General features: G+C 43.4%; 2 protein-coding genes across 2 annotated transcripts; one reads left to right on the top strand and one right to left on the bottom strand.

Annotated features, from left to right (window-relative positions):
• Positions 1-99: 99 nt before the first annotated feature.
• Positions 100-8,187, bottom strand: LOC115572187 (multidrug and toxin extrusion protein 1-like). The gene is made up of 16 exons (XM_030402019.1): positions 6,553-8,187; positions 5,942-6,043; positions 5,069-5,137; positions 4,766-4,914; positions 3,663-3,705; positions 3,509-3,553; positions 3,316-3,413; positions 3,054-3,151; positions 2,694-2,875; positions 2,303-2,411; positions 2,112-2,187; positions 1,837-1,906; positions 1,626-1,758; positions 1,458-1,552; positions 770-833; positions 100-690 (listed from the first exon to the last, which is right to left on the bottom strand). Exons 1-16 carry the CDS (start codon positions 6,739-6,741, stop codon positions 452-454), a joined length of 1,761 nt encoding a protein of 586 aa, XP_030257879.1. The 5' UTR covers positions 6,742-8,187; the 3' UTR covers positions 100-451.
• A 923-nt stretch (positions 8,188-9,110) lies between these two features.
• On the top strand, positions 9,111-20,069 carry map6d1 (MAP6 domain containing 1). The gene is made up of 3 exons (XM_030402989.1): positions 9,111-10,204; positions 11,853-12,180; positions 19,336-20,069. Exons 1-3 carry the CDS (start codon positions 9,675-9,677, stop codon positions 19,411-19,413), a joined length of 936 nt encoding a protein of 311 aa, XP_030258849.1. The 5' UTR covers positions 9,111-9,674; the 3' UTR covers positions 19,414-20,069.
• Positions 20,070-20,505: the final 436 nt, after the last annotated feature.

Raw genomic sequence — 20,505 nt, 5'->3', positions numbered from 1 at the left:
TAATATAATGTTGTTGTTGTCATATAACCTTCTATTATGTGTTATTGTCAGCTAAAGATTTTACTTTAAAGGTGTTTTTTTTTTTAGATTTGTTTTATTTTGTATAAGTTATCAGTGATCATGTAGTCAAAACAGTCAAAATGTTGGGTGAACTGTTCCTTAAATTGCAAAAGATTAAACTAAAAAAAATCATCGAACCTCATTAATCAACTTTGTTGTTTTGCTTATGTTGCCAACAAATCAAATTTAAACCACAGTTAGGATCAATTTACAGGACATTAGCATGCATAATATGAAAAAAAAAATAACATTTCACTTTGAGGAACATGAGAAGGAAAATAAAAAATATAAAACACCCAAAATTAGAGTTGGATTCTGTCTGTTTTCAACATATTGTTCTACTCTGTCACAAGATGAGACACCAGGCAGCAGTCAGTGTGATATTTATGGGTCATTTGAGCAGTCTGAGAAGCATTTTGCTGCTGAGTATCCCAGCTGCCAGGATGAGCACCATGAGCAGCGCAGTCAGGCCTCGACGCAGCAGCAGCTGCCTGACCGAAAGAGGCCGTGGACCTGCAGCATCGGCTGTCTCGTCACGGCCTGTTTGGAGCATCTGCAGGTCTGAGTTCCAGCCCTCACTGCTCAGGATGTTGGATGAAATGATGTGGACCTGAGCCTCACTCTGACCTTCTAATCAAAGAGGGGAGAGGAATCAGTTCTGTGCACAGGAGGACATGCAATGAAAGGGGAAAGTGAAGCGTTTATTTACCCGTCTTCTGCAGTGACGGCGCTTCTTTCTTCTCTGTGACCTGGACTCCTGCTCTCACCATAGCCTGAACATGAACAGTTATGACAGCTGTTTGCAAATGAACATCAAATGCAATACCAGTCCACATACTGGGACATAAACAGATATAATGAAATTACAGCGTTTTTTTTGTTTTTTTTACTGCATTCAATTAATTGTGATTTATTTAAAATATTGTGTCATTTCCTTCTTTTGACTGTAGAGGGCAGAAAATACCAGGGAGAGTGTGTGTGTTAAAGTTTATTCTCTGCTGTTACTTTCACCCTTGTTATTGAAGAAAATTACAAAAGAGATAAATATTTAAAACTGCAGAGAGTTTCTCCCAATCCAATTGTTAAGAATCAGTGCAGTAAAAATTACTCAGATATAATACTTGAGTAAAAGTAAAGATACCGTCTTGAAATATTATTTTGGTAAACCATACAAATGGAGTTTTGCTCTGATAAACTTTAGTTTAGTTCTACTTAGTACTGACGTATTTTGTCACCTCAGTGATGTATTATCACTGTAGAGACACTATAGAGTCTCATATTAAGCAAAACAGAATCCAAACATCCAAAGTGTTGTACTCTCAGTTAAAGATGGTAAAAACACCTGGATTTCTTATCATTATCTGTGATTGTTCACATTTAAAGCTGTGTTCACTCACCTCTTCAGCTGCCGTTCTCCAATTCAGCCTCCACAAGACGATGATGAAGAATGTGGACTGTAGAGTGACACAAATGAGAAGCCCCAGCCACAGTCCTGTCACAGAGAACACAAATCACTCAGACTTCCTTCAAACAAAGACTTCAGCGTTACAGTGCAGCGTCCTCACCTACGATGCCCATTTTGGCTGCAAACATCAGGGACAGTCCGATGGGAATGCCGATGCAGTAATATCCCACCAAGTTACAGATGGCCCCGATCCTCTGCTTCCCCGCTCCTCGTAAAATGCCGCCTGTCACAGCCTGCACACATCAAACACAGCTATCAGGCTCTGTGCTAGGCCCTGACATGATATCCATTTCTTCAAACTGCTCCCTTACCGCCATGGCATCTGCAGGCTGGAAGAACCCAATTATGATCATGGCGTCAGCAACCCGCTGAACAATGTCTCTGAAAGATGTTAGCAACGATTTACACGAGGAGCAGAAATGCATAAGAATGACATTTGTTTGTCTTTTAAAGATGTTCAGATAACTTCACACTCTTCGCTTTGGGCTCCTGGATGGGGCGCAATTTCACAATTAGATCTGAGACTTGGAAAAATAGTTTGAAGAATAATGAAATACACCTCAGTAGTCATCACAGTCATACTCACGTCTCTGTCGTGAAGATGTAACCAATCACATCCTTTGATGATCCGAGTATAATTCCAACAAAGCACGAGACTGCAACTGGATTGAATACAGGGAAAATGAAGGTGCTAAAGTTTGAGTGTATATCTGTCAAAAGAAAAACACCCAGTGACTCTATAATACTCCATAGAAGGTAGCCTGCGTTTGTTCTTACATGCACAGATGATGGAGACCTTGCCAGTTGCAGTGGCCTGTTCAATGTTCCCCGCACCAAGAGCATTCCCAACCCTGACACAGGCAGCTAGACTGAATCCCATTGGGAACTGTGGAGGTAAAATACTATGTGTCACTGTTTAAAGGGGAACTATGAAGGGTGGGGGAAGAAAATACAAAAAATAATGACCTGAAAACCTGTTACTGTGCTCATTGTTGGCCAGTAGACACTTATAACATCTTAGCAACAATCAAAATCGACTAATGTGGTTTAGAAATGAAGGACAAATTAGCAATGTAGGATGTAGTTCGTGTAGGAATGAACACATCTGAGCTCAGCATAACTGCAGAAACAGTTTGCGGTTCTGTGTGCATCCAGAATATGGAATTACCATGAACGCAATAGTGACCACCTGATGAACAACTGACTGAGCTCCCAGCTCAACATCACCGATCACACCGGCCAAGAATCCCCCGATCTCAAACGTCCACCACTCCAGACAGAGCATCAGCATGCTGGGGACGGCCACCTGGATGAACTGGCCCCATTCCTGCAGACAGTCCAGGGACCAACCTGGAGGGCAGACATTCACAAGTTAGGGAACATTTTTGACCTAATTCTGCACTGTGACGAACCCTGAACTCTACACTGAAGAGCTCTTACTATTACTGCCCCCTTTCCTTTTTTATAACAACAGAAAAATAAATAAATCAAAAATCATATGTTGAAACGTTGAAAAGAGAAAACTCACCAGACCAGGTCTCCTTGTGTAATCCCATCAAACGAATGAAGAAGTACAAGAGCAGTGCCAGCGATAACTGTGAGACGGCGTTCGCTGCTGCAGATCCACTGTAGAGTTACAAAAAAACAGATTAACCTTCACGACTTTACCACAAATGAAGGGCTGATGTGTAATATAAAATAGCGAATCTTGAGAAGAAAGCGTACACATAATGATACAAGCTACCTCTGTTTCTATCATCCAGTTTCTCACGATGGTCAGGTACACTTACACAACACCCATGTCCAGCACGTAGAGGAGGAAGCAGTTGCTGACTGCATTGAGAACATTTCCAAAGAACCCAGCGATCACCTGAGGCCAGATAATACCCTGCAAATTCCAAAAAAAAACAAACATGGACTCAGTTTGGACTTTAACAGCAGCTCTCCGGCTGTCGTCGTGCTTCTGTAAGATGTGCACCGTACCTGGTTCTGTAGATAGCGTCCCTGCAGCTGGAACATGAAAGCAGCCTGCAGACGGGACAGTGAAGGGGAGTGAGTCAAACTTCAAAATGAAAACAAATAGGAAAAGTAGTGGGAATATATTGTGTGTATTTGCTTTGGTGCAGACTGAACTCACCGGCAGAGCAGGCATGAAGATATTCACATACAGCTGGGAGACTCTGCGTACAGCAAACACAGAGACGTCTAAATCATACGTAAAACTGAAACAAATGACTCAAACATGCACAAGTGGATGACAGTATATGAACAAGTAAAGGTTATACACTTGTTTAAGCAGAAATAACTTATTGCTGGTCGTCTTCACGCAAGACTGGACTGCCACCAGGGGAAAATCAGGCAGCTGCTGTGCCTTAAACCCTTGGGCAGCCTGGAGTTCACAGTGTGGCGATGAAGTGATAATGGCCTTAAAGCAAGACTATGTAACTTAAAAAAATAATAACATTCTGTTAAAATAATTCTGCGATAATTTAGAACTGGAGGAAGGAGATCGGAGTCAGCTCAAGATTCAAACAAGGTTTTAATCTTGTACAAGAGGAGCATTCACAGAGCAACATGCAGGTCTGTTACAAAGTGAAGACTCAATATCTGAAGAGAAAAGCATGGTATATATCCCTCTTTGTGGGTGTGTTTTCACTCAATTAGTTCCTAATTTATGACCTGCACTTAAAGGAATACTCCACACAGAAGGAAGTGATAAGGAAGAGTTAAGCTTCAGTGGTCACTCAATACCAGACATAGGTAATAAAATGGCCTAAAACAAGATCACAGGTTACAGGTCATGTTAAACAGTTACGTTGAACATTCCTGTGTAAGACTTCAGTTCACATCTCTCTTTGAAGTACAAACTTTCTATCACACATTCCTCCTCTGACAAATTAGAAGTTAAGTTCATATGCAGTAAAACCCTTCTTTAATCAATTCAATAAACGCAGAGATTTTGCATTCGATCTGATATGACCAGTAGCTTAGGTTGACTAATTCTAATGAAGTAATTAATGTACTTACATCACTTAGGTCTTTAAAATGGTAACTAGTAATCTCTGATCTATAACCTTCCAAACACAAGATAACACACACACCCTACACACACTTAGAGTGGGAGGACTGATGGACCTGATACTTCCTATTTTTACCCCTGAGTTCCCCAGAAGGTTAATCCAGCATGCAATCGTGTTAAACACTGTTGTGTATTAGTGACATTAGTGGATGAACGCTGACCGTGCCACCTCTGGGCTCTGTCTGACAGCGAGTAGGATGGGCTCTGTGTTAATGAGGACAGCCCAGCAGGGGAGGCAGGCCAGGAGCAGAATCAAAACACCCCTTTGGAGAATGACTCCCACACGATTTAGGTTTCCGCTCCCGTAAGTCTACACGGAAACAAAACAAAAGTTCAGACACGGGCACACAAGTATCAAACTGAAAGAGAATACTGAAACACAATCCACAGAAGGAGACGCAGAACAGTGACGGGTTGGACTTTTTTCTTTGGATGGACGAAATGAGCTCTGACCAAGATTGTACCTGAGATATGAGTGTATCACAGGCCGATGCCAAACCAGCGCCCACTGAGATACCAGTCACATTGATGACCTGCGTCCAAAACACACACACACACAAACACACACGAAATAATAAAACCAACATCAACATATTTTAACTGCATGCTACTTTATTCTCCTACAGTATTGGGTACCTGTAGTTTCTAGTGATTTAGCAGATGAAGATTTTTAAAAAACCAGAATAAGATTACAAAGGACGATGCATTGTTATACAGTAAATTAAACTGTATTACAACAGTATGAAAATTGTGGTAAAGTAGGTATTTCACAGCCAGCTACAACCATAACAAACAGTGTACATGTTTACTGCGCTAATTATAACAATCATATAATAGAACTTTATCATATTTACTGATGTGATGATGACAGAGCCCCTTTTAGCAAGAAATCCAATCTCAGAATTGTAATATTTACAATATCAATGAGGTAATAATACAAACTTAGAAATATTTTTTTCAATAACCGAATGAACTAAATAAGATAATAATATACAAAATAAAAAATAACCACGCTGTTCTCAGTGGAAAATAAAGTCCCCAGAAGACTGTCTGAAGCTAGAAAGGTGGCAGGGTCCGCCACATGAAACTGTGTTGTCCTTTAAGATCAGTTTGTTTATTCAGTTATTTTTTCCCCAAATATAATAACAGTTTGGTGCTTTTTTTGTAAAAGTAGAAGTTTAACTTGTAATGAAGTAATTTCAAATTGTGGTATTACTTCCTTTACCTATAACAGATCTTAGAACTTAAGTGGATTACAAAACACAGATACTGTCGGTGCATGAGCTCTGGTTTTTAACAAGTGACTGCAGACAGTTGTAAAGTTTTGTGTTTCTCACCGATATTGCTAACGCCACACCTGCGAGCTCAGTTTCTCCCAGGTGACCGCAGAACACCGCGCTGACGAAATTGATGAGGAAGATCATCAACTGTGAAATGAACTGAAAGACAAGAAAAATTAAATATTAGGTTAGTAAATTAGGTCAATTCAGGTAAAGATTAGGTAGGTGTGCCAACCATTTGCTTAATTGAGGATAATTCACCTCTAACCCCTGAGCAATATTTTATCTATTGCTTACCTAGAATTGTTCAGGCAACGTTCGTAAAGTTCCAGTTTACAGCACAAAGTTATCCAAACGTTTTTTTAGTATTCTATCAAATTCTGATGGCTGACCCTGAATGTATTGAGTCAATTTAGCTCAAATGTGAAAAAATAAGTATTTTGCCAGTATGGAAGGGAAACCAAATAAACAAAAACAAAAGGGAGAAAATTATCCTTATTCTTCAGAGGACAAGGGCCACAGCCAGTGAAGGTTTATGGGTGGATGTTTTTTTTTTTATGTTTTCCAATAAAAAAAAAATGGCTTTGGTGCTTATACTTCATAAGAGAACAAGAAACACAGGAAACAAAGTGTACATTTGTATGTGGGGTGTCAGATCCTATACTCACCACAGGTCCTGCTAGTTTGAAAAGTTCAGTCGTTTCGTTCTTGCGGTCCACAGGGAGCCAGTCCTTGATGCACTTCAGACACTTTGTGCAGAACATAAAGTGAGTGACTCTGTGACACGGCACATGGTCTGCTTCATGCTCGCCCTTAATTCCCTTTCTTTTTAAAAACTTCAGCCCTAAATCTTCCATATTTAAGGTTGAGCAGGTGAAACCTCTGTTGCCACCTAGCTCTACTTTAACGCTCCCCTGGACTGAGTCTTCTGATTGAGAACTGGACCGACCTCTCAGGTGGGACGGCCGGTTTTGCTCTCCTCCCCCGACTCCTATAATCAAGACTTATTTAGACTTCTGTGCTGCTAGATGAGCAAGGCTCTGAATGCAGGACTTTTACTTTTAAGTAACAGAAATATTTGGAGTTGGGTTTTGTAGTTTTAGTTATGTAAAACATCTGAACAATTCTACCTTTTCTGGCTTTTTGGACATGATGCACGTGGAAAAAGAAATAGAAAACTTCCAGTTGAGTTCGGGAGAGTAATGTCCTTCCCCCCCTGCAGATGGTAGTATCACACTGCTCTTCTCTAAAGATTTTACTTCCAGGGAAATGTTCATAATTGGTCCTATTTCATTATCCGTCACTGAAAAGTGGCCTGCGGCGATTGTTTCTGGCTCATGTTGGCAATCACAGCCCGAAAAAAGACGCTGCCATCTATCACTGAGAGTACACTGGTGTGAACGAGAGCAGAGAGAGCCTGAACTTTAAAGTAAAACCAGGATGATTTATGTGCCCGTTCATCTTGATCGACCACAGTTGCTTTTTTTCTGTGTCAAACCCACCTAACTGGTTCTTATTCCTCTGCGCTGCCTCGCTGTGAACAGCTCTGAAGCCTTCGTGCATCAAGTGGCACTGTGTCAACTAAATGCATATCCCTCCATTTCACAGTGGCTGAACTGTAATCAACTGTAATTCTCGACATAAACTCAGCCCAGGAAGAGCTTTTTTCCTGTCTGCATTCCTTTTTTTAATTCGCCAATCCACCCTTATGGACAAATAATCGGTTATCTCAGCAGAAGCAGGGACCACTTCAGAGTCTCTTCATCCATTTCTGGCCCTTGGAAGGCAGTCTATAGGCATTATGTAAAGGATGATTTGGTGCTTTTCCTCCTATCTTTATGCTGTTGTTTTTTTTTTTTATTACTTTTTATTTAGCCTTCTTATTCGTCTGGTTGCTGCTGATAAATCCTGGAGCCGACCCACAGTGTTTCCAGAAGTGGTAACTGGGCTAAGCCAGAGTATCTGCTAGTCAACAGATAATTTACTTGGAGCCGAGGGGGGAATTAAGTCCTCATACCTAAACGGCAAAAACAGGTCAATCGTCCACGCCTTTTAAAATCAAATCAGCAAACTCTCAAATCCAAGAGTCCTTATGTGTCAAGAAAGTGACATCACTTCCTGCATCAACTCTGAACAGTAAAAATAGTTTTGATTTATTCCAAAAAACGACCAATGGTTCCTCCACACAACTCAAACTGGATTGATAACAGTCCTACAGGTAAGAGGGAAAATATGTGTTTTTTATTTTTGGGTGAACTGTCCCTTTAAAGGGCCACTATGTAGTTTTGGAGAATACATTTTAATATTTACAATATTAATGAGGTCATAATACCAACTCAGAAATATTTATCTTTTCCCTAACTGAATGAACAAGTTGTTCTTAAATAAAAAATAAGGTTCCACTGTTTGAAGCTATACAAGGTGGCAGGGTCAGCCACATATAAACATTGCGTTGTCCTTTAAGGTCGGTTTGTTTATTCTCTTTATTCAGTCATGAAAATGAAGAGAATCTTTCTATTAAGTTGTTTAGGCTTAAAACATGTGATACACCAAAACTACAGAATGCACCTTTAACAGTTTTATTCAAGAGACCCAGGAAGGCAGTGAACCAGCACGATCAAAACCTGGACTGTGAAACTGAAGCAGTTAAACCGAAACAAGCCATTATTCTTTTTATATATTTGTTAGGGGTTGATCGATATAGCTGACACCGATTATTAGAAATCGAGGAGACCGATAACTGATATTTGGGATCGACATATATGTGCAGTAAAAATGAAACTGTGTGTCAAAATTTAGAAGAACATGAACTATTAATAATTAACTCAAATGTTGCTCTTAAGTGCAACTTTCAGGTATTTTACTTGAGCATTTCCATTTTCTGCGTCTTTAAACTTCCTCTCCACTACATTTATTCGATGCTTTTAGTTACTCATCACTTTCCAGATTCAGATTATTCACGGTTTATTGGCTATCATTAGTGAAGTGTTACCAATCAGGTGTGGGTAGTTGTAGTTTAATTAACAGCAATTTCACAACCAAACATACCGGTATGAAAATACGATACGAAAATGCTGAATATAATCGTCCTATAATCGGCGCCCTCCTGTTATTTATAGCACACTTGTACTTTTCCCCACTGTGTCACTCAAAATGTCTTCTGTGGATGCAACATATGGCTCTGCTACACGATGAACCTACATCTACTGTATGAGCTGCATCATAATTATGTAACCCCGCTCACTCAGCATAGTGGCAACAGTTTAAGCAGCAGTAATCTCAGTGGTGGTGCCCGGCGGAGAAGCCTTTAAACAATCTGTGAAGCTGTAAATGGTAGAGAGGAGAGAAGAACATTTCTTCTGATCTTCTCTCTCTCTCTCTCTCTCTCTCTCTCTCTCTCTCTCTCTCTCTCTTTTTTTTTTTTTTTTTTTCTTGATTCCGATGAGATCGCTGCAGACTCTGGGGATCCGGCTGGAGATGCGGAGAATAATTTGCCACAGATTCCTCTGCATAGTGGAGGCACTACCACAGACCACGTGAGAGGAATATTCAATGACGGTCCCCGACAGACCGGCTCATCTCCGCTGCTGACATGGACTCTCGGACACTGTGTTTCCTCAGCTTCCCGCAATCGGACGCGGAGGGAGGGCGGCGGTGTGCCTGAATGTAACCTCTTCATCCACTGCTTCTTCTTTTTCTCTTTCTTTCTTTTTTCTTTCATTTCTTTTCTCCTCCTCCTCCTCCTCCTCCTCCTCCTCCACAAGTCAAACAGTTTTCCGGAGAGGAGGGGATGGCTTGGCCGTGCATCAGCAGAGTGTGCTGCCTGGCTCGCTTCTGGAACCAGTTCGACAAATCGGACCTGTCCGTCCCGCTCACCATCCAGAACTACTCGGACATCGCCGAGCATGAGGTGCGGTCCGTCACCAAACAGGTCTCCGCGTCGGAGCGCGCGCCCGGGAACCACTACTCCATCCCGGAGCAGCGCGCCGCCTCCGGCTCCCCTCATGCGCCCGCGGATGGCCCGGGGACCCGAGGAGGGTCCTTCAGGGCGCGGAAGGAGCCCAGTTACAAGCCCCGGGAGGACTACCACCCGCCCGGAGTGCCTTTCCCCAGCGTCACCCAGTACAAGCAGGATTTCAAACCCTGGCCCATTCCCAGGAAGGAGAACTTCCCTTGGATTAGTAACGGGGGCAGCAGGGCGGACAGTGTGTCGGACAGCCCGGTGAACAGTCACCACCCCGGGGAGAGAGAGGAGCGGGGCAGGGGGCAGAGGTGGGGGGAGCAGCAGGGGATGGAGGAGAGGAAAACCAGCTCCTACAGGTACATGTCGTCCTCTGTGGCTGGTGTTCTCCAGTCCACAGAGAGCTGGTGCTGATGCTGAAGCCTGATCACATCTCATCACACGCTTTGTATTCATAGTTCACTGACTTCCAGACACAGAGAGCCTGCATGGAGATTGGGTTTCATCAAAGTGTGTGTGAGAGCTCAAGTATGACTGTTGGATTTTTATTTGTGCGTTTTGTTTTAGGTGTGTATGTGTGCGTGCGTGTGTGTGTGGTTGTCAACCTTTTTTGGCTTGTGGAGCCTCCAAAGAGAAAAAAAATCTTTACCTTACCATCCCCCTTCTCTCTCTCTCTCTCTCTCTCTCTCTCTCTCAGATGATGAGATGTGATATGAGAGCTACCAAAGGGTGATCATCCCTTGTCAGACTGATTGATCTGAATCGATTTCAGAGGCCCTGAGAAGCTAAACTGCTCAGAGTTACAGGAAAATTAGAGAAAAAAATAAAATAAGTGTAACTTTTAATCAGATTTGATCCTCTGGATGGTCCATACCTCCAGGTGGTGTTGGTATTATGTATTTAAAGGGGTGTTGTAGTGATTTAGATTTGATGTGGGTGTAAGTAAGGATCAATATAGAGGCTCAGATATCAGGAAACAAAGAGTTTTATTGCATCACAGATGAGAGTTTTAAATAAGCAATCATAAATCACAAGGTGCTCCCACACAAATAAAGGATAAATAAATGGTGGTAACCTCATCTCACCGTCATACTTTAGTTTGGAAACTACAGTATTTACTCACATCAGATTTAACCTGTTTTTGTGAAGGGAACAATGTGCAAGTCGTGCCTTCAGCCCTGTTGACGGGCTTAGACGTTTCACTAAGGCCAAAAAATCCAGACACAAAAATAAGATCGTTCTTCTCGATCTCGATTCGCGATAATCCCAGTAATAAGATTCATCATGATCAGCTGTTTGTGAGTGTTTTTTATCTTCACATCCCTTCTCACAATGATATCGTGATGCACAATATAGATCCCAATATTTTGAACTCTCGTCTGAAGTACTTGCTAAGTGCTGGGACTGGGCGATTAACTCAAATATCAAAATGTTTTTGACCGAACACCTCGATATTGTGACATTAGTTTAGAGGATGACAATTGGTACCTTCACAGAATATTAACACGCTGAATTTTTGGATAAATAATCATCAGTAATGTTGATAGAATGACTAAGTGTGTAAAAGCAAGTAGAACAGTCTGGTACGTTCAGAAAGTTACTTAATTTTACTGTAATACAGCCTTTTATACCTGGAAAAGACGATGTATGACAGTATTCAAAAGACAATAGTCTTATGAAATATTAATACATTTCCCACTCAAGCTCCAACACAATTCAAATAATGCAAAGTAGAAGTATCTATCTTTTGAACTCTACACCCTCGGATGTGAAGTGTCTTGAGATGACCCCTCTGACATCATCATGACGTCTCCACAGGCTCAATGTCCCTTCAGTTCAGTCGCGGCTGATGCTGTAATCATAGATGCAGTCAACACCATTCTTATCCACCATCCACACTGCACCCAAGGCATCACATCAGAAACACTTCTGATACAAAACCTCCAGCCCACTGGATCTAATCCACAGAGGGCCTGTCAGCCTACTGATGCATCTGTCTTCCTCCAGGCACGAGTACAGGCCGTGGACGGGGGCGAGACCGGCCAAGAGTGCGAGGAGAAACCCTCCAGCTCAGTACTCCAGTCCGGGGACGGAGGCCACAAAAGTCCCACGTGAGACCAGCTACCAGGCCGCCTACAGCGGGGACGCCCAGAGGTCCATAGGGCCGCATCAGGGGGAGCACATCATCCCATCCGCCAGCACCTACATACAACCTGCTGCCGTCCCCCAGCCCGTCCCCACCGCCCTGCAGGCCGGCAGCACACCGAGCCCCTCCGGCCTCCAGCAGAGCATCCCACCCGAGAGGGCTGAGATCAGCGGAACGACCAAGGGAGAGGTAAGCAATGTTGTGTCGCCGCTAAAACATACCCAACCAGCAGTGAGTTCAACGAGGTCACTGGAGGAGCAGCAGGTTTAAACTGCAGCACGCTCCCCCTGAAAGTCATCTTCACTCATCTCCCCGGTGGCCCGCTGCTGTTGGGCCGTCTCAGAAAAGTGATACAGCATTCTGTCCCTAAGCAGCTCAAAGTGACCCAGCTGTTTAAAACAGGCCATGTACTGCGTTAGGTAACACTCTGCTGGTGCTACGCTCATTACTTTGACCTGAATAGAGCTGGTGCTTGATGAGAACGAAAAATGGGTGATTCTTCCAACTGTGCTCCAATTTGGGCAGATAATAAAACATGTTGACGAATATGTTGATGTTGTTTTTTAAAATAATCTCTGACCGTGGCTGCACTGGAAGAGGAAATTATTTCTACTAAATATGAAATCAGTGCTTGTTCAGACATACTTTGCATTCCAACCATAAAATCTTAGACATACACTTCTCCATATAAATATTATATCCATATTATATTTCATTTATTTAAGGTAATTGATCTTAACATCACCTTTTTTTACATTCCCATACACAAGAAATATAATCTCCGATTATGCATTTGGGTTTTATACTGATCTTTGTGCATGTAGTAAGTTAAAATGTCCAACCACAGCTACAGAAGCTCCTCTCTCCCACAGAAAACACTGCTCCCAAACGCCTCGTCAGTGGTCCCGCATTTAATTCAGTGACTTTGCGACGTCACACATTTGCATAATTCCTGCCCAGCGGCTAGTTTGGCACAGAAGAATTGATTTAGCACAGCTGCTCTGCTGTAGCCGGTGCTGGCTCAGGCGTCTGTGAGCTGACCAATAGGAGCAGACGGGGTCTTCAGGAGGGAGGGGCCTTAAAGAGACAGGAGCGTTTCAGACGGAGGGGGGATACAGAGCTGCAGCACTGGACAGTAGGAGAAAACGGATGTGTTTTTTGAGCATTAAAGGGTGTAAACCTGTTCTATTAGTAACCCAAAATACAATTATGAATTTCTTTGTTTTTGTTCTCAATGTCAGACTCTTGTTTTGTAGTCATCTGCTTCACTGTCACATGTCTATCTCAGTGGACAAACACACAAACGCGATGTCTTTGCAGTATTAAAGAAACGACACAAACCTAAAAGGACATTTGCTCTTTAATAAACCAAAAAGCCAAATAGAATCAAATAAAGATAGGGTCAGAAGTTACAGGGAACTACAGGGAAACACTACTTATAATATTAACATACTTAATGTTAAATCATGTGACTATTCGTTTATTCCAGCTCGAGCAGTGTGGCGAACACCAACTAAAAAAAACAACACATTGTTTTACATTTTGTCCCAGATTCCCTTCTGCTCCCAGACACAATGAGACGGGCACACAAAGAACCAGATTTTCACAGTCTGGTCCACGCAGAACTAACTCCGAAACAAGGCGAGAGAGGATTTGCTCAGGAAAGCTGCGACAAATTCAGTCAGGTCGTTCCAGATTATGGTGGGATAAACTGGGTGAGGGGACACGCCCCTGCTTTTCCCCTTTCCCTGGGTGCTTGTTGCTCAGGTCAGCTGTTGCGTGACAGTAAGTGAGAGAGTTTTTTGGGAATCTCCAGAGATTTAGTGCCATCCCTCCTCCCCGCCCACAGCCCTCGGTGCCATCTGGCAGCGGAGAGCTAGGGCTGGTTTTTTTTTTGGGCTGGAACGGGTCAGGCTGGTTTTGTGTGTCTGCTGCCCCAGTAAATGTCACACTGGAAGGTGTTTGAAAGGACTGGGAAATGTGTGATAAGATGTGTTCGCAGGGTCGCGGATGCCATTGTGGAAACTGATGACCTCTGTGTTCAGTCGTTTCAGGAGGATGGGGATGGTTGCGTTTCTGCTTTAGTGGATTAAACTGAAGTATTTTTAGAATCAGTTGTTTAAAATCTGATTACTCTTAGTTGTGAGAAGCTGAAATGGTTTTCAAGGGACGATCACGTTGGGAACATGCAGTCTCACGGTCCTCGGCTTTAGTTCAGCGCGTTGATGTGTCATAATTTACTTTCCACTTTCTGTCTTTGTCTTTCTTTGCTCTTCGTTGGTTCGTCTAGTTTTTGTACTCCGTGTTCCCACTTTGTTCTCCGTGGCCTCCGGTTTATCTTCAGCTTCGTATTCCTCTCACGTGCTCTCCTCGGACTTTTCTTTGCCTGCCTTTAGTTGTTTGCATTTTGGATTTCAGCTGTCATTATTGGCGCCTGCCTGGGAGTCTACGTTTGGAGAATAGTTCAAATGTAAAATGTCTCAAATGATTTTTTTTCTGCTTTTACTTTGGTGACACACTTTTCTAGCAGAGGGCGGACTGAACTCTTGACCTCAGTATTTCTGCGGGCCTGTGCGTGTCTTCCCTCAGTCGCACAACTTCAGACGTTTGAGTATGAAGTGATTAATGCATGAGTGGAAAAAAAAATTACCTTCTGGTTATTTGCATAATTCTCTGAATAATGGCTGCTCTTGTTAGGCAGCCGTGTCCCTCAGACTCCTGGGCGATGCCGATGGAGGTCGGAGTGAGAGATGTCAATGGCAGGACGCGGGCTCTATTAATAACGCTGGCCCAGTTGGAGTGAGAGTTCACGGCACATTAAGGAGGGATGTGCTGCCGGCAGTGTGTTTTCGGGTGCAGGGACTGTGCGCTGCAGTCGCATATAACACACACATAAGAGTTTTTTTTTTTCCCCAACTATACCATCTATCTGCCAGTGCGACACAAACCAGCCCGGCAGCAAATCGAGTTGATCTTAGATAATCCACCCCGGTCACCGCCGTCCCACTCTCTGCCAACTCATTTATTGACTCACCAGCCCCCTGCAGAGGTGTCCGACCAAGCATTACACGTCCCACTCCAGCCTGCATTACACTGGGTCAGGGGCCCTCCGCTGGTATTTTCTCTCCGAGGGCATTCTCGGTTTGCGACGCCACTCGGTAAAACATACCAGAGTGCGCTATCGCCAGCGGACGACGCGTCCCAGGGTCCGACTGCATCTTTTCATTAAAAAGATTCGATAGCTGAGTCACATTTTAAGCTGCTGAAATCAAAAATCAATCCGCTCCTGATGATAAAGGAGTCGGGCGGCCGTGAAATTGTCATTAGTGCTCAAATCAATCTGTCAGAGTGTGTGGCCCCCCTCCCTTCCTCCACCACCACCGCCACCTTTAACGCATCAAATCCATCTCAACAGATAAACGACGGCTCTAATTGTATGACACGTAGCAGACAATTGACCGATTAGAACAACCGAGAGAGAGAGAGAGAGAGCGACGTGTTTTCTCGAACCCACTGAACTCGCAAACCTGACTGAAACCATCCCACTGAGAGGTTGTCAGACGAGAGAATGAACCTGTGTTAAACCTTAAACCCGGCTCGTCTCGCTTGTCCGGCCTAAATGAGCGCAGCCCTGAACTCTCAGCACAGTGTGTGTGTGTGTGTGTGTGTGCGTGTGTTAGGAATCAGGCCTGCCAAGCGCAACACAAGGCTAACAGATTTGCGAGGGACGGGGGCTGTTTAATCCGGAGAGTGTGTCAGGGATGAGCAAGACAAAACCGCTGAACAGGGGAACACATTGAGCATGCAGAGTGGAAACCTCAGCAGGAAACTCTGAGTTGTGGCGAATTCTTGGTTGTTTTATAGTCAGCTTAGAGGCAGCAGCCCCCCCCCCCACCCCTGAGAATTTTTTGGGATCGTGCATTAAGAGTTCACGGGCAAACCCTGATAAACTTCTGAACACAATGTTTGACAGCGCTGTGTTTTAATATGGCAGCGACATCAGACGCACAGTAGAGGGATGGAAACGCTGCGCACAACGGCTTTAAACTGCATGAAGAGCACAAAGAGCCTGCAGAGACAATGCAGCCTAAAATGTGCTCCTCTGTCTCTGCTTACCCAGGAGCGGGAACAGAGGGGGGGTCCAGGTGACCCCTCTACCAGAGTCAGAGGGTAGTAGGCTTGTAAGAAACCTGGTTGAAATTAAGGTTACTTTATTGTTTCTAGCATGAGAATTTGGGGGGGGGGGGGGGGACTTAGGGGCAGTACTGCATCAAAACCAAGCGGTACAATAAGAGCACATTGAATATAAAGATTTGCCTGACATTAAAGGAAATTAGTCACAGTGGTACTCACTACGATAGAAAATAAATCTCAAAACACACACACACCTTTAGTACATGGATTGTAATTAAACAAACGCGTAATGTGGACATGGATGCATCGCGGACAGGCGTACTGACTGCAGGCCCAGAGCCTCTGTCTAAAGTCACAGTAGAGTTTCTTGTTGTGAAGTCAGTCAGACAACCGAAGCGACCACAAGGAGACACAAAAAAAGACAACAGAATGCAAAACGAGCACAAGGAGATGATGACAAAAAAAAGGCATTCGCGAAGACAACCGGCGTCTGTCGGTGGAACATTTTTGTATTCATGTAATTCAAAGCACTAGGTTGAAGTTGTGAATCAGTCAGCACACCTTAAGTGTCAATATGTTACCTTTGACGATTCTGTTCGTGTTCTTGTCGTTGTTGTTTTGGCCCTCTTGCATGACAAGCGCTTTAGTGATTATTGGATCTTCAAGTGCTTAAGATGGATATGAGTTTTAACCGGATTAGGATTCAAATTTGTTATTTCCTCGTGTGGACAAAAAATTGACCGTTCCACTACACCAATAACCACAATGAGACACAAAATGACCACTAAGAGACACAAAGCAACCACAAAGAGATACAAAACAACCACTAAGAGACACAAAGCAACCACAAAGAGATACAAAACAACCACAAAGAGATACAAAACAACCACAAAGAGACACAAAACAACCACAAAGAGATACAAAAAAACACTAAAAGATACAAAACAACCACTAAGAGACACAAAGCAACCACAAAGAGATACAAAACAACCACAAAGAGGTACAAAACAACCACAAAGAGATACAAAACAACCACAAAGAGAAACAAAACAACCACAAAGAGATACAAAACAACAACTAAAAGATACAAAAAACCACTAAGAGATACAAAACAACCACTAAAAGATACAAAACAACCACAAAGAGACACATAACAACCACTAAGAGGCACAAAACTACCACAAAGAGGTACAAAACAACCACAAAGAGATACAAAACAACCACAAAGAGACACAAAACAACCACAAAGAGATACAAAACAACCACTAAAAGATACAAAAAACCACTAAAAGATACAAAAAACCACTAAGAGATACAAAACAACCACAAAGAGACACAAAACAACCACTAAGAGATACAAAACAACCACTAAAAGATACAAAACAACCACAAAGAGACACATAACAACCACTAAGAGGCACAAAACTACCACAAAGACCGATCAGCCATAACATTAGAACCACTCGTCAAGTGAATAATCACCTCATTACAATCAAAAGCTCTGTTGGGTCCTGGCATTCATGTTGATGTCACTTTGATACACCAATGCTCATGAATGGCCCAAAGAATGTGATAAAGAGCACAAGGTGTCGGCCTGGAATCCAACTTCCCCAGATCCCGATCAGATCGAGCATCTGTGGGACATGCTGCAACAAATCCGATCAATGAATGCCCTGCTGTGTTATTGGACTTGGCTCTGATCGAGGCATGTAAACAGGACCTCTGGGGGTGACCGGTGGTGTCTGGTGTCTGACGTTCGATCATATTGGGATCTGAGGAACTTGGAGGCCATGTTGGCGCCTTCGTCTCTTTGTCAAGTTCCTCGGGCCGATGGTTTTTGCGGTGTGACAGGGTGTGTTATCCTGCTGGGCGAGGAACTGTCATCGGGGAGTGCCTTCGTCATGAGTGTGCGATCTTGGGTTAGTATTTGTGTGAATTATCCACGTGAATGCCAGGAACAAATGTTGTCCAACAGAGCTTTGCATTGTGACAAGATGGCGAATGTTGTCCTCTTCACCCATCAGTGGTTTTAATGATGCGGCTGATCGAGGTGGGGAGGCCTTTCACATGTCAACTGTCTCATAAACTAGCCATGGCTGTGGCTATTTCAAGTTACAATTAGCAGAATATTTAAAGTTGTATTTGGCATTCATGTCCAACACTGAATAGAACTATTAATTATGTCTTTACACATTTTTATTCATTATATAAATGTGCCACTTCTTTAAAACTGCCATCTAAAATAACTGTGCACTTTCTAAACCCTCTCCTGCTGCTGCCTCCTTCATCCCTCCGTCCATTGTTTTCTCTTTATTCCCCCCCTTTTATTCTAACATCCATCCAAGCCAGGCTTTTCTCCCCCCTCCCGCTTTTCTCTCTCTCTCCCTTCACTTGGACCTCTTCCCTTTTCCCACGCTGCCCGGGACCACAGAGGGGGGAGACCTGTGCCAAGTTGGCAGGACTGTGGCAGACGAGACGATTGAATTAAGAGCAGTGGAAAGAGGGAAAAAGCAGGTTGGGGGGGGAAAATGAGGAGAGAGATCCAGCGCGTGATGGAGAATGAAAGGGAGGCGGACGGAGGGGGGCTGGGGCGGCTTAGTGAGCACCATCTGATGGATTATCTGTTAAAGTGTTGCATCGGGTTGCAGTCTTCTTTGGCACCAATCTAATTTAGGAGCGAGGCAGACCTGGCTGCTACACAGAGCACGAAAGCCTGTGTGTGTGTGTGTGTGGGAGGAGGTGAACACACACTCACTCACCACTCTGACTTGCCGAACAACATGTACTGCCTTCCCCGCCACCCACAGCGCCGCACGGCCACATTCAGCAGGCCGTCAATCTCTGCAGAGGTCTGATAAAAGCAGCCACAGCTGGGCGAGTAAATTGAAATTTTTTCATTGACAGATCCGGTAATTGCTACAGAACACGGGCGACTTTTTTTTTTTTTTTTTATTTATTCGCCGCAGCTCTGATGGATTCTGGTCATGCGCTTGAGAAAACAGCTGCCATAAGCAGAACTGAGCAGCACTAAGCAGGAAGTAGCAGACCTGATGCTTTCTGACGGCACAGCCCGGGCCAGTCTCCTCTCATTTCATGGGTCCGGTGTGAGCAACCGCACCTCTCCGGTTTCATCTGTGTGATCAGTTTAAAAGCGGCTGCTGTTACACCTGCTTATCTTTTCTCTCTCTGTCTCTCTCTCCTGTGTCTCAGGAACATCTGGTAAGGACCAAGCTCCCTCCCAACCCGTCCGCCGTCTTCCAAAGCGGATCGAGGGTCTTCAACATCTGACAGCTGCTCCCCAATTTTCCAACCATTCCACTTCGATCGGTTTCAGTTTTAAGGAATCAACAGGGGAATGATTTCCAGTCCATTCCACAAACACAAGAATCTATGCAAGGGAATGTATTGTTGTGAAGCCTGTGGAGCTGCAGCGTCAGTATCCCTCCTCCTCCTCCTCCTCCTCCTCCTCCTCCCTTCTCTTTGCCCCTGTTCGCTGTGGAAATGAACATGCATGTAACGAAATAGTTTTAAAAACAAGCTTTTTTTTTTGTCGTTGTTTTGTTATAGATGCACACAAGAAACTGCCTGCTCTGTGTGGTAGTGTGTGTGAGTTTGTGTGTGTGTGTGTGAGTGTGTGTGTCCTTCTGTTGTACATGATGTTGAGTCTGCTCCAGTAACGAATGACGCGGTCGGTGGTTAAGTGTGTATGCTTAAAGACGTCGACCCCCTCGGTGTTGCTAGAAATCTGCTTGAAAAAAAAAAAAAAAGAAAAAAAGAAAGTTATTTATTTCCTCAGTATTCAGTTAGTTTGCTATTTTGAGAAAACAGTATTGTTCGGTCTATTATTTTGTAAATCTATTGTTAAAAGAAAAAAAATAAAAAGCAAATAATCATGTAAGTGAAATTCCAATAAAAGAATAATAGGTTCTTAGCACTTTCTATCAGATGTCACGCTGCTCGTTTTCTTTCTGTGACGCACAGTTCAGGCCGGTGTTCGTGTTTCAGAGGATTTGATGAATAGATGACTAATCACAGTCATCTGCTGTTATACCAAAGGTCGACTAATGGGAAGGTAGATGTTCAAAAGTCGCAAAAATTACAGCTGACTAGCAATTTGACGAGCGTGACTGGCAATCACAGGATATTTATGTTCGTTTGACTGCCCCTTTTCTCTTTATATTCAGTGTTCATTCAGCAGTACACTCAAATCACAAACACAACAACAACTGCCTCAACAGATACAACTAAAACGATGGAGGTGAATACAAATTTGGTTATGGTTGAATTCAAGAGAAGTTTCAATGAGTAATTCTAGTAAATATGCTTGTTTGGCGTCTTTTGGGGAGTTAGGCGAGAGACCAACGCCATTCTCCATGTCCT

This window comes from Sparus aurata, chromosome 21 (genome assembly GCF_900880675.1).
Source record: "Sparus aurata chromosome 21, fSpaAur1.1, whole genome shotgun sequence".
NCBI lineage: Eukaryota > Metazoa > Chordata > Actinopteri > Spariformes > Sparidae > Sparus > Sparus aurata.
Note: the sequence above shows the minus strand (reverse complement) of the source record. Positions and strands in the feature narration are given on the sequence as shown.